This window comes from Apiospora aurea (assembly GCF_038362705.1).
Source record: "Apiospora aurea strain CBS 24483 chromosome Unknown utg000007l_segment0_segment0, whole genome shotgun sequence".
Classification (NCBI taxonomy): domain Eukaryota; kingdom Fungi; phylum Ascomycota; class Sordariomycetes; order Amphisphaeriales; family Apiosporaceae; genus Apiospora; species Apiospora aurea.
Genome location: NW_027117394.1, coordinates 243,347 through 256,435, shown reverse-complemented (window position 1 = coordinate 256,435; position 13,089 = coordinate 243,347). Strand labels below are relative to the sequence as shown.

General features: G+C 54.6%; 5 protein-coding genes across 5 annotated transcripts; 1 reads left to right on the top strand and 4 right to left on the bottom strand.

Annotated features, from left to right (window-relative positions):
• Positions 1-1,589: 1,589 nt before the first annotated feature.
• PG986_010396 (uncharacterized protein) lies at positions 1,590-3,729 on the bottom strand (the record flags this gene model as incomplete). Its single annotated transcript, XM_066846618.1, has 5 exons — positions 1,590-1,806; positions 1,930-2,113; positions 2,208-2,526; positions 2,594-2,774; positions 2,900-3,729. The coding sequence occupies 5 exons, from the start codon at positions 3,727-3,729 to the stop codon at positions 1,590-1,592; spliced, it is 1,731 nt and encodes a 576-aa protein (XP_066696109.1).
• A 76-nt stretch (positions 3,730-3,805) lies between these two features.
• On the bottom strand, positions 3,806-4,699 carry PG986_010395 (uncharacterized protein; the record flags this gene model as incomplete). Its single annotated transcript, XM_066846617.1, has 1 exon — positions 3,806-4,699. The coding sequence occupies one exon, from the start codon at positions 4,697-4,699 to the stop codon at positions 3,806-3,808; it is 894 nt and encodes a 297-aa protein (XP_066696108.1).
• Positions 4,700-5,487: 788 nt separating this feature from the next.
• PG986_010394 (uncharacterized protein) lies at positions 5,488-6,882 on the bottom strand (the record flags this gene model as incomplete). The annotated part of the gene is made up of 1 exon (XM_066846616.1): positions 5,488-6,882. The coding sequence occupies one exon, from the start codon at positions 6,880-6,882 to the stop codon at positions 5,488-5,490; it is 1,395 nt and encodes a 464-aa protein (XP_066696107.1).
• Positions 6,883-7,599: 717 nt separating this feature from the next.
• On the top strand, positions 7,600-11,243 carry PG986_010393 (uncharacterized protein; the record flags this gene model as incomplete). Its single annotated transcript, XM_066846615.1, has 2 exons — positions 7,600-8,103; positions 8,463-11,243. 2 exons carry the CDS (start codon positions 7,600-7,602, stop codon positions 11,241-11,243), a joined length of 3,285 nt encoding a protein of 1,094 aa, XP_066696106.1.
• Positions 11,244-11,589: 346 nt separating this feature from the next.
• Positions 11,590-12,930, bottom strand: PG986_010392 (uncharacterized protein; the record flags this gene model as incomplete). Its single annotated transcript, XM_066846614.1, has 1 exon — positions 11,590-12,930. One exon carries the CDS (start codon positions 12,928-12,930, stop codon positions 11,590-11,592), a length of 1,341 nt encoding a protein of 446 aa, XP_066696105.1.
• Positions 12,931-13,089: the final 159 nt, after the last annotated feature.

Below are 13,089 nucleotides of genomic sequence, written 5' to 3'. Positions count from 1 at the left end.
CGACACCGACACTGACACCGACACATCGCATCCCCACCAGATTGCCAGTCCAAGAGTGCCCATCTTTGCCCATCCCCAGTCCACTTGCTGATTGTAACGTAGCCATGCCAGCAGCACGGCCAGCAATGCTTTGCCTTTTGCTTGCTGCGAGGTGTTTGCGTGCTGGAATCTCCCCGGGGACGCCCAAACTCGCGCACTGTGCCGCCGTGATCTGTAGTTCGCCAATCGTCCTTCGTTTCGTTTCCAATGGGCACTTCTCTCTGGGACAGACCAGAGACCAGACCCTCATATCCCGTTACGGCTGCTACGCTACCAGGTGACCACCCCGCCAGCCCGCAACGCAACCTGGCTGGCAACACACACCGCACAGATGGACCGATGGGGCCCTGAAACAACAAAGCAACTCTCGTCTCCTCGGGTTCTTCTAGAACGGCTCCCCGCAACGAATCACGTTTCTCTCTCTGCTCACCTCCTGTCGTCGTCTTCTCAGGCCATTCCAGAAACCGTTCGATCGATCTCCCATCTGCCTCCACTCATGCAAGAACAGCAATTGCGTGCCTGTGGGCATCTATCAATTGCCGTGCAGCACCCGGAGTGGGGCCGGGAATTCCGTTGATGGTCAATTGAAGGGGGGAGTCAGCTCGCTTATCGCTGGCTATCTTATCGCTCTTATCGGTCTTTGCTCCCCTCACTATCTGGGCACTTTACGATTGACATGATGATAGTGATCAACTGGTCTTTCGTATTCTTCGTCCGTGACATGCTTTTCTACTTGTTTCTGAACATGCTATGAATGTCCGAAAGCCCTCAAGGCTCAGTATCGCGATGGCATTACATGTGCGCAGGTAACCCCCGCCTATGATGTTTCCTGAACTGTGCAAGCCTACTGTCTTTCATTCAACTTTGGTCCCAACCCCCAGCATTGAACCCATCTCGCGCAGCTTTCAGATCCGACTGCCAGAGCTGGAGACTGGTTTCCCGACTGATAATATAAGACAGAGAGACAATACCTAAAGCAACAGCAGCAATGCCAATAATGACGTTAGTAAGTGTTGCCAGCCTCAGGAGTCTGTAACAATGGATATCCGGGGATGAATGTCTCCCGCTCCCTGAGACTTTCACCATGATCTCCAGCTCCTGTATTCCTACCCAAGTACTCGTGGCTTTACCATCCCGTTCAGATAATGCCACGGCGCCTTCGATGACTATAAATCTCGTTGTTAGCCAGTCTCCATGTGAACTATCATGGTGACCGTCTACGGGCTGACCTCTCCGCATGTCGCTCCCGTTCCACTTGAGCGCCTTCACCCTCGGCGTCGAGATGACACTGCGCGCTGCCTCGTCGAAATAGACGTGTTGGTCCGCATAGCTATCATAGATTGTGTTCCACACCTTGCGACACTGAGGCTCCGAGAAAGGGGGATAATGGATCCGCGCGTGCGTTTTCGTGGCGATATCCTCGCCCCAAGTCGCCTCTTCGGGTCGTCTCCAGTATCACCAGACCTTTGCTCAAGTCCAAGGCATCACGTAAGGCTGTATACATGTAATAGGCAAAATCAGCAAGTCCTCACGTACGGATAAGATAGACCTCAAAGCTCACCTCCTCGGAAACTCTCCGCCACGCATGAACTGCCGCCGCCGCCAGCAGATGAGGAGGCCCTCTCGGTCAACAATCCATCAGCATCCACGAAATGAAGTATAGTTTTCCACCGGTTGGCCCCACGGATAACATCCATCATCGACGCCTTGTGCTGGACCGGGGAGTTGTCGATCACGTCGCTGGAGGATAGTGTCTCCAACGGCGTCCTGCAATGTGCAGCTATACATTCTGTAATATTGGATCAAGATCAGTAGGTGAGAAACTCTTAGCGTTTCATCCTGTCAGTGTCGAGGTCGGATTCCCAGCGGATGGGAATTTAGGTAATCTACCTGCCTGCAGTGAACGTCTTGCCCAAGCCCGGTCCGCCGTAGAGATGCAGAACCAGGCCGCTGCGACTGCGCTGCGCCTCGACCAGACGGATGATGAATCGCTTCTGCGCTTCGTCCATGACCAGCTCGTCCATGGGAGCGTCCCTCCACGTAAGAGGTCTTAAGTTCCGCACGGGCAGCTTCTCTATAGATAGCCACAACAAAGTCAGCAGCACTCCTATTTGTCACCTACTGCAATCCAGCATGGGTCGTTAGCGGCCAGAAAAGGTGCTACCTACGCCAAGATCGAGTGTTCAAGACGAAAGCCCAGGTCGACGAAGGGCAGAGGAGGCATTGGTGCGGCGTCAGCGTCCGACCCGATCCCGGTTCGATCCGGCCATAGTCCTCAAAGTCTCGTTCTTCCTTGTTGTTGTTTGGCTGCCGGCCGTTCAACTCCGCTTCCCCTTCCCCTTCTTGGTTTTCTTCATTGCATGCGTCGCAGGGACAGCGGGGAGGATACCAAGCAGCCAATTCCGCATTGCTCAACAGGGGCGGGATTCCCTCGTGCGGATGCTCCTTGAGGGCCTGTTGGTGGTCTATCACTACAATGGAATCGATCTTTCGGTCGAAGTCAGTTTAGGCTAGCCACCAACCTCAGTTGTGCGTGTGTGCTTTAATGTCTTACCTCGACTCGCGGGTAGTCGGCCGAAAAGCCTTTGAACCGCCGGCACTGGATCTCTGGGACCACATCCCAGTAGGAGCTTCCACTCTCGATGCTGCCTGTCACATCGAAGGACGACGGCATACTAGTTGGCAAAAGTTGTCCAGCCGTATCTTCGTCAGTCAATCCCGAGGAGTCGTCGCTGCTGTAGTCTTGCCAGGACGCGGGCTCCAGAACCCGCCACGGCCTCTCCCGCGACCCGTAAACGGAAGGATCCGGGCCCCGTACATAACCCGCCCCAGCTCGCGGCCGTTGTATTCCATCGTTCACCCCTCCACATCCAAATGGGCGACGGGCGCGTCCGACCGGCTAGGCAGCACGACAAACGGCCCCGGACTCAGGATAGTTCCGGGCCAGTCACCGCTGTGGCCGTGGGGCGGGGCGGGGAAGGCCGGGCGCCGCGGTAGGTAGGCGTCGTCTTTGTCGTAGACGATGGTGGTACCGGGTTTCTGCGACACCCACGCGAAGCCGAAGGTGTATATGCCCCTCCGGTTGAGTTCCTTCTCTTCATTGACCTGCGCCATGATGGTGGTGTCTAAGTACTCGAGCAGGAGTTGTACGTGCTCGGGGATGTCGCGTTTCAGGAGGCAGGTGGTGCGATCATCCCTCCTAGCCCCCCACTCCGCCGCGCACTCTTTCAGTTCGTCGTAATGGTGCACCAGTGCCGGGTAGGGCCAGCCAAACATGGGGAACTCCTTTGTCAGCTCCAGTTCGGGATAGTACCGGATGACGGAGCGGAGAGCGTAGAGGAGGGGCGGCGAGCAGACCATGAGATCGGGCTGTCGGTCTTTGTGCCTATATGAAACACGCGCTGCCTCCGTGTTTTGTGGAGAGAACAGCTCGAAAACGATTCTGGTCTCGTTATCGGAGACGACTATGGGGATCTCGTGCGAGGACGGTTGGGGACGATAGGGGGCATAACGCGGTGGAAGGGATGCAGAGTCCGCGGCTTCTGAATCTGGTTGTCGACCAGGCAAACCAGGGAAGGAAACATCAGTAGCACTCAGGCGTCTTTCGATATCATTGAAGGTATCTAGAATGGGCACGACGTGGCCGGCCCACACCAAATATGTCCGTAACGACAAGGTGGCCGTAGACATGGCCAGATTCTGAGTTCATGACCCAAGAGCCGGAATCGCCACGAGTGTATACTATGGATATGACTATCAGAAACGCTTAAACTTGTGCTGACATGGTGTTCCCCTTACCGTAAGGGCCGTCCAGATGTACGATGTACGTATCAACGAAAGCTCGCCCAGGGCCAAGGAGCAGCTTCGATGGGAAGAAGGATATGGTTCCGGGCTTTGGTCCTTCCGAGCTCATGACAACTACTGCTGAAACTTGAGCGTCCTCGATGTCCTGAATGGATGGGACCAAGGGCAATAACCTTTGTCCATCAACGCGGCGGGCCCCCTCGTTGTAGACATCCATATGATTCGGCAGATTCCCGAAATCCACCAAAGCCCAGTCATAGTAAGCCCCTGTCTCTGGGTTTGCAGTCGCCTTGTCAATGGTCAGTATCACCGAGTTCGACTCCCAAGGGTTTTCTCGTTCCTGGTTTCGCGGGGGGTCGATTTGGGATCCGATTTGGAGATCTTCTTCGCCGGGGCTTGATGCAGTCTCGGATCCGCTGCTTTCGGCGCCAGATGAAGCTGACTCGGCTCCCATCTTGATCCTTGTTATTCTATCCTCATGTTCATCGACAGCGTGGCCCGCGGTCATTCCAAAGTATTGATTTATTCCGTCTGTAGTGACCTTCAAAACACCTCCCAGCGTGACCTGGCGTGCAGATGAGGTTTCGGGGTTAAAGAGCCACAGGGGTGCGCCGCAGAGCTCATTGTTGTGTGCAAAGCCGCGGATTAGGCTGGCGGGCAGTTGAGCCACGGAACGGGCCAGCGGTATTACCGACTTCTCGATGTATACTTTGAAGTCAACATTAGGCCGCTCCGGCGAGTCACGTAGCGCACGCGTTTGTTGCGTGTTGAAGAACCGCTTTACTCGTTTCTTCGGACGTGCTTCGCAACAGATGACCATCCAGAGCCTGGCATCGGTCTCACTCCTGCCAAACATTTCCGGCCTGATGGCCAATGTGTGGCATTTAAGGCTTCCGTCAGCCCATTTCAATAACTCCTCGAGTAACAGTTTGCTGATACGTTGCTGTAGTGCTGTAGGCTCTCTTCATCCGGAAGAGCCCTTGGTGAACTCGCGGAGTCCGCCTGGTGTAGAGGGCCGTTGAAGCGGTTCAGTAGTTGAATCCGTGGCATTCTGCATCGCTAGAGTCTAGATACTCTCCTCGCTTGACAGAGACAATGGCGGATTGTCAGGACCCTACTGAGGCACGGAAGCCTGTTGTGCCTGTGTGTACCGCAAATGTGGTTGCGGTACGAGCTCAACGTTGGTTTGTGTCGAGTTTTCACCTACACAAGAAAATATCAACGACGGTTTTCTCAAGAAAGTATCTTCTGAGAATGTCAGCTTCTCGGGTGAATACTGCAGCAACACGTGACGTAATAGCAAGCACTCATGCGTCTAGGGCTTGAAGCCGCGATTGCTATTCGCTCCCTGCGTGCGGGGTACCAACGATCCTGCTTCTTGGGGGAACATGCTGGGTGCCACTCTAGAGTCCACTGAGGTCAAGAGTACATGCGGTGCCGGCTGTCCTTGAATAACGAGGGGTCAATAATACCCCTTGTAATCAGCGGTATGGCTTCGGGGATTGGTAGTGAACGGGGACAAATGGACAGTGTGGAAGGGGGAGATTCCCACATCCGTAGGAGCAGGGAGTTGACATATTACCTCTAAGTGGCTCGGATAACATAGGGGAAAAGTCGTTCTTGAGATCTAATACGATAGAGCCCCTAATCATAATGCACCGTCTGTTCTTGTCGTCTGCGAGCGTGCTCGGCATTCCTTCTTACACGTTTCGTATGCCACGCACGTTTCCAAAACTTCTTGTTGATGTTGTCCCGCACGCTGTCTTCCTCGAAATCCAATCTGGCGGGGAAGAATATCTTGATCAAGGCCAGTCCAGCGCCCGGCACCCACTTCTCGAGCTCTTTCAAAGCGCCATGGACCCTGATGATATCAGCCGGTGTCTGGGCCGGCTCCAACCAGTCCGGCACACCGTCCGTCTTGGCCATCGACTCCAACCAGCCCGGCATCTTCTGAGGATGGGGCGTTTTGAGGGACCCAATCCACGTCTCCAAAGGCTGTACGTCGCGGCCCGCTGCCTCGACGTCGACCGTCGCGTCTGGCTCGTACGGGACCTCTGCGGATTTCCCCGTGATGGTCGGCATTCGTTGAAACGGGCGTAGCTGGATACCGGTCGTGGAAGATGGCCGCTTCGCGCCGGCGGCGTACGCGTTCTGCAGCATGCCCAGCCCGCCGGCTCCGACGAGGAACCACGACTGTTCCTTCAGCCCAGATACACTCACCAGCAAACAGACCCACAAGCCTGCCAGTATAAAGGTGCAGATGGGCGTTTCTGGACGGGCTGCGATGTTGGCGGTTGACAACGTCTCCAAATCGGGACAGCCCTCTTTGCCAATAATCACCATGGCGTGCTTGTGGCCGTTGCCCCTGGTCAGGCAGATGACGTTGTTCCTGTCGAGCGTTCGCCCTGCCCACTTCTCATCCGTCCATTGCGGCAGGCTGCACGTCACTGCGGCCAGGAGGTTTCCACCCAGCACGACCAGCATGGCGCCCCATCGGTCGTACTTGACCCAGGAGGCGACGGCGAGGCCGATTTGGACGAGGATCGTAAACCATCCCAGCCACCAAACGTGGTCTGGTTTCGGCTGATGCAGTGGTCCCAGTTCGAAAATGTCGATGCGGACGGAGTCCATGTTTGCATCCACCCGGTTGCGAATCTCGTGGTCCCTCAGGAGACGGTCGAGCACCCAGGACTTGTTGTCTCGAGTAAAGGCATTTGCACAGTTTACAACGATGGCGGACTGCTCTGGCACCGGCAGTAGCCTCCTATCACCAACTGCAGACATGACCTGATTGAAGCCGAAGGCGATCCACCCGAAAGAGAAGGCGACGGGCGTGACAGGGATCCGAGCGAGCAGGGCTGAGCATCCTCGGGTTTTCTCAGCCAGGTGTTTCGGAGCAAATGGGTGGTACCCGACCATTTGGGCTATGGACTTTTGCACAATGTCGCCGCCGATAAGTAGAAGAAGGCTTAAGATGTCCTCTGGGTTTCGCCATTGCGCACCAAGCTCTTCTCTTGGAGATGGTAACGGGTCCGACATGGTGGTGAGCCCAATATTGCTCGAGAGAGAGCAATCGATGACATAAAGTGCTATGTGTAAAGGAAGACCGAGAATCAAAAGGAGAATACTATCCCGGTGCTACATATGGACATAGAGAACTGCTGCAAGAGCACTCTGCTTATGGCTTTGCTGCAAGGTTGGAGCATATACGGCTACCACAGGGCTAGAAAAGTGATGTGAGAATGGCGGAAACCGGTTTACGCAGGCCCGGCAGTTACCGGATTTCATGTTTGGCAAGCTGCCGGCGGGTAGTGTAAAGGGGCTTTGATTGGCATCAGTCATCATTCGACATGCTGCAGGCCGTCGTTTCTGCTCCAATTGGAGAACTTCTTGGCGTAAGCCATCTTTCTGTCACATTCGGCTAAGTTCGAGACGTTGCTCAGCCCGTCTGCATGTTGGCGCGACCCCGCTTTCTCGTAAAGTTGGACCAAGGGGCCCTTCCATTCAATCACCATTTCCTCTGAACCATCAGTCGCGTCAGCTCGTCCGGGAATCTTGGGCCAAGAAGATTTGCTGATACACCCCGCTTCGCCGTGTCCCGTTTTGGCTTGATCCAAGTCAGGAAACCGACCGGAACCATCCATGATGGATCATCTAATCTGGACTGTCCTAGTAGGGGCAGTAGTTTTGCTCTTCGTCAGCTTGGTCATACGGCATCGTATCGCCAGGGCAGACAAATCACAACGTACGAACACAATGTGCTGGGGGAGGAGGGTTCCTCTGTTCATGCAAGAATACATGCTAGTGAACCTCTCGCTAACGCTATCGGCAGTCATGGAAGTTCTCATGAACGAAATCTGCTCGGCCTTGTCAAGGAAGGAAATTTACTTTGAAGGGCCGCAGGCGCCGAGCTTCTTCATGATTTACGCGCATGACAACCCAAATTACAGCCGAGCCGATGACCGGATCGTGAAAAGATTCATCAGTTATCTGCGCACCATCGGATCCAAGGCTCAGTCGGATCGAAATCCAGTAATTCGCCAGTCCCCGAACTCGAGCTCGGCTGCCTCCCATGACATCCTCGCGAACCAGTTTTGCCTCCTCCCCAGAAAATTCGCAGAGAACTCCGTGGATAAGGTGCTCCTGTGCTATTCCGAAGTCCTCCATGCCTATTGCAGAGACCCCAAAGGCAAAGAATATGTGGAGCGCGTTGTGAAAGCCGGCCATGAGAAGGCGAAAAGCTTGACGGCCGAAACGACTGTATGGACAAAGTCAAGCAAGCGATCCGCAAAGTGGTTCATGATGGCATTGAGAAGAACGAGGGTTTCCACCACGTCTTGACCGAAATCGCGTTGCTTCAGTTGCGAATTTTACTGGCAAAGGCGAAGGGTAGAGAGAATGACGATACCTCGACCGTGGTACTTGTCGATTTGCACAGCACCAACAAAATCTGCGAAGTACTCCCTTTCCTGAGCCCTACTAAGCATTGGCTCACTCTTCCACCGGTGAAACCGCCAGAAGCGTCTCACAGACTGTTCTTCAGAATCTTGGAACGAATTTACGAGCCGGGCCTGCCGCTTACAAGAGTATTGGAGAGCCAATATAACGATCAGATCTAGGCTCTTAGGAGCAAAAGCTGGTCGTCGTATGAGTTCAGATCAAAGGTCCTCGATGATATCAACAGAGCTCTTACAACCGAAAAGCTGTACACACATACAAGATACAACCAAGTCGAGTCAGTCGCCCACGCGAATGACAGACTGGCTCCCCAAAGTGGTGGTACTTATACGCCACTAGAGTCGAAATGCTTCGAAAAGCTGAGGTTCAAGGGGATGGAGAATCGCCAAGAGGATGTCATCGAGAGCATAGACCTAGCCGGCACGTGCGAATGGATATCGACGGCGCCAGAGTTTACGCAATGGAGAAGTCGACATGGAGGCGACCAAGCCAATTGCCAGCTGTGGATCAAGGGACATCCTGGAACTGGGAAGTCGGTCGCTACGAGAAAGGTTCTCGAAATTGTCAAGCAGAAGGAGGAAGAGGCTGGGACAGATGCGACAGTACTATCTTACTTCTTCCATGGTCGAAGTAGCGAGCCACTCGACAAGAACATGATGGGCATGCTGCGCACTCTCATCCATCAGCTCTTGAGGAAAGAAGCCGCCCTAAGATCCAAGTTCGCGCAAGAATACAAGGAACACTTCGAGACACAAGGCACGAACTGGGAGTGGCATAAGTCCAAGTTGACAGCCTTTCTACTTTCGGTAGTCACAAAGCCGAGATCACGACCGATTCACTTGGTAATCGACGCCATTGACGAGTGCGATCCATCCGAGGCTGTTACTGAGGTTTATGAATTCCTGAACCTAATGGTGAACAAAGCGAACGCTCAGTGTGATTTGAGTATGTGCATTTCAATGCGACATGACACCGCCATTTCGAATCACAGTGGCGAAAAGCTTGAGATCACAATGGAGACGCGAAACGGCGACGACATCCAGGGGCATGTCTATGGGAAATTGATGAAGGAAGAAAAGCTTGCAAAAGAGATTTGCGACAGAGCGTCGAAAAACTTCCTATGGGCCGTACTCGCTGTCAAACGGGTTCAGTCCTCTTTGGGGAAAGGGGAGGGTCGCGCCAAAGCCATGAACCTTGCCCGGCAACTTCCCAAGCCGATGGAAGATCTGTTCGGAGAGCTGATTTCAGGACTTGACCACGACGAAAAACAAGAGGCGTGCATATTGTTCCAATGGGCCTTATTCGGAAGCCAGCACTTTGATCCTGGTCGGTCACACAAAGACCTTAGAGCTCTCAAATATGTGAGGCTGTTTGCCAAGGAAAATTACCCCTCCTTTGGTCGCTTGCGTGAGGAACACGGCCATATTACCATCGGCCAATTCTCCAAACGGGTCAAGTTCCTCTCAGGAGGACTTATCGAGTTCTTGAAAGACCCTTCTGAGCTTTCAAGATCACCCTTCAAGGGCTACGTCAGAAACACTACGCTCCAGGTCATCCACGAGAGTGTGAAAGACTGGTTTCTCGCCAAGGGGTGTCAACTGATGGACGAAGATATGTCGTCATTGAACGTCATCATGAAAAGCCATACCTCTCTGATGAAGTGTTTGATCACTTTCATAAGCGCTAGCGACATGGCAGAAATTTGGACTGAAAACAAGTATGACTCAGGTGTACGCGAAGTCGTTTTATCGGCTAGCAAAGATATCTTCCGAGCTCGCCAGGTCGCAGACGGCGGTCAACTACCCATGGATCTGCTTGATTGCTTATCGACTGAGAGCAACACGTTTTGGAGAAACCTTCAGACTTTGGACCCTTGGAGAATTCGTGGTCTTGATGGTAGAAGAAGGTATGCCCTGATTTCGCCCTTGAACATGTGTTGCTACCTTGGACACACCGCATTGATCCGGCATCTACTGGGAGATGCATACTGGCTGGATAAAGTGGACCATGGCACCGCTGTTTCAGCCATCCAAAGCGGCCAATACGAAATTCTCGAAATCATATCCGAATCCTACGAGTTTCCAGAATTCGGCAATGACGAAGATAATCTTTGCAGGATAGCATGCGAAGAGTGGCGCAGCACATTACCATCTTTTGCGGGGGATAGACGCCCAAGCCCCTACTTGTCAATGGTGGCACTGCTTTGTCAAAAGGGTGTACGAATCCAGCCTTTATTTGAATGGCTGATGAACGATTGGTATAGTGCCAGCCGACGGCAAATTCTCGACAAGATTCCTAAGGATGTGCGTATAGCTCAATCAATATCTTGGGACACCGCAGTAGAACCCCTTTTAGAATTCATACATAAAGAAATAGCGCGACTGCTAAAGCCCACCTCGCCGAAAGCATGGGGCCTGCACTTCCAGGCGCTTCTTGAGTTGAATCGGGTTATAGTTGTTTGCAAGCAGCATGGCAGACAACCTGACGACTTGGACGACGAAGCCATTTGTGATATCACAATGGAGACCGCTGCATCATTTGCATCATTGAACCACCCAGCATGCGAGGGTAAAACCCTTTCGGCAATCGCAGCAACCTTTGGCCAATACGAGGATGTTGAGACATTGCTGGAGAAGGGTGCAGATCCTACTATTCGGGACAACTTCAACATGACGCCACTTGATCACGCGGTTGCAAAGCTAGAAGCGCTACCAAGACAGTGGCTGCAATCTCGGGGCTACAACGTGTTGGCGTCAAGAACGTCAACAGATCCCGTCACTCCGATACCAGAAATAGATCCCGACGTGGTTCTCTGTTGGAAGTATCTGCACTACCCTTTGGACTATCAACAGGAAGATTTTGTCAGGACTGTGGCACTTCTAGCTGCCAAGGAACAGAGACCATCGATGGCAGAGAATAGCTCAGACGGGGGAGGCTTGTGAATTTGTGCGGCGGGTGTTTCTCGTTGTCATTTTCTGTGTCTTTGTGCTCTACGGGCCCAAGACCACTGGGTTTCACTGCGCATAGAATCTTGATTACCAGTCTATTCCATTTCCTTCACTTAAAACATTATCGCAAACCTTGCTCGTGAGAAAGATGATGCCCCCCCTTTTCCCGTTTACTTCTCCTTCTTTTCTGTTTATGGCTGGGGAGGGGCTCATCTCACATAGGCTAGCTGACCGTTGCTTCAAATGACCCCGTTGTGATGCTTCAAAGCGTGACATCAAAGTATAGAATGAGCCGTACTATGATAGACGAGGCTCAATACACCTGTATTATCAATAACTGTCAAAGATGAGGCGTGAAACGGACGGGAACTACCGCATCTTCCTCGACCCCTTCAAGGCGACTTTTGTATATGCGGCCCTCCTTCATGACTCCGATGATATGCTTGTCCGGCTCATCCAACACCTTGACGTCCTCCAAGGGATTCACAGAAAGAATCAGTATATCCGCCTCGAAGCCCTCCCGGACCTGTCCCAACGCCGACGCCTGCCCCAGCATCCTGGCCGGGTTCACCGTCGCACTCCGCAGCACATCAGCCGGCGGCAGCACCTGGGACCGCAGCGCGAACTCGTGCGTCTGCGCCGCGCCGAGGGGCCCCAACAAGTCGGTCCCGAAACAGATGGTCACGCCGCCCTCATGGGCGATCCTGAGCGCCTTCAGCCCCGCGTCCAACACCTCGGTGTTCTTCGACTGGGACTCGGGCGGCAGGTACCCCGTCCACTTCGGACTGGCCATCTGATGGTACGTGACGAGCGTCGGCGTCAGGTTCACCCCCCTCTCCCGCATCAGCGCCGCCGTCGCCGCATCCAGAAAATTCCCGTGCTCGATCCCGCGCACGCCGCCCTCGACGCAGTGCCGGATCGCCCGCGCCGTGTACGCGTGCGCCGTCACGTACGTGCCCGCGTTGGCGGCGCACGCGACCATGGCGCGGATCTCGCCGCCCGTGAACTGGAGGTGCTCGATCTTGTCCGTCGGGCTGCTGACGCCGCCGGACCCCATGATCTTGATGAAGTCGCTTCCCGCGCGGATCTCCTCGCGCACCGCCTGCATGCACTGCGCGACGCCGTTGCAGACGCGACCCAGGCCCGTGGTGGTCCCGCCGCAGCAGAAGGAGTGGTCGTGCGGGCCGCGGAAGTCGGCGTGGCCGCCGCTTTGGCTGAGGGCGTGGCCCGCGAGGAAGAGGCGGGGGCCCGGGAAGACGCCGTCGGCCACGGCGTCGCGGAGGGCGGCGCCGGCGCCGCCGCAGTCGCGCACGCTCGTGAAGCCGCGCGATAGCATCTGGCCGCATACGTAGGGCTGGCGCAGCAGCGAGACGGCCTCGGGGTTGCCGAACGCCGAGGACAGGTCCCCGAACCCGGGTACCGTGATCAGGTGCACGTGGCTGTCGATCAGACCGGGGCAGAGATAGCGACCGGTGCAGTCGATGGCGGTGAAGCCTGCTGCTGCTGATGAGGTAGTCGGAGCAGAGGAGGGTCGGATACTAGCGATCTTCCCATTCTCGATCTTGACGTCCATTGACGGGCGGATCATGCCGGCCTCTACATCGACGACGTTGGCGTTGGCCAGCAAGTACGACTTTGGCGGGGGCCGGTGCCAGGGCTTGAGGTCGGCTTGCTGAACCATGACAGGCAATTCGTATGCAAGAGACAAAAAGCACGGCAAGGGAACGAAAGTGTGGTCCGTGGGCCTGAAAGCCGCCTGTGGATTTCGTAGTTCTATGGCCGAGGTCAAGTGGAAAACGAGAGTTGTTGGTTTTGGCTTTTACAGTTCGGACGAGGTGCC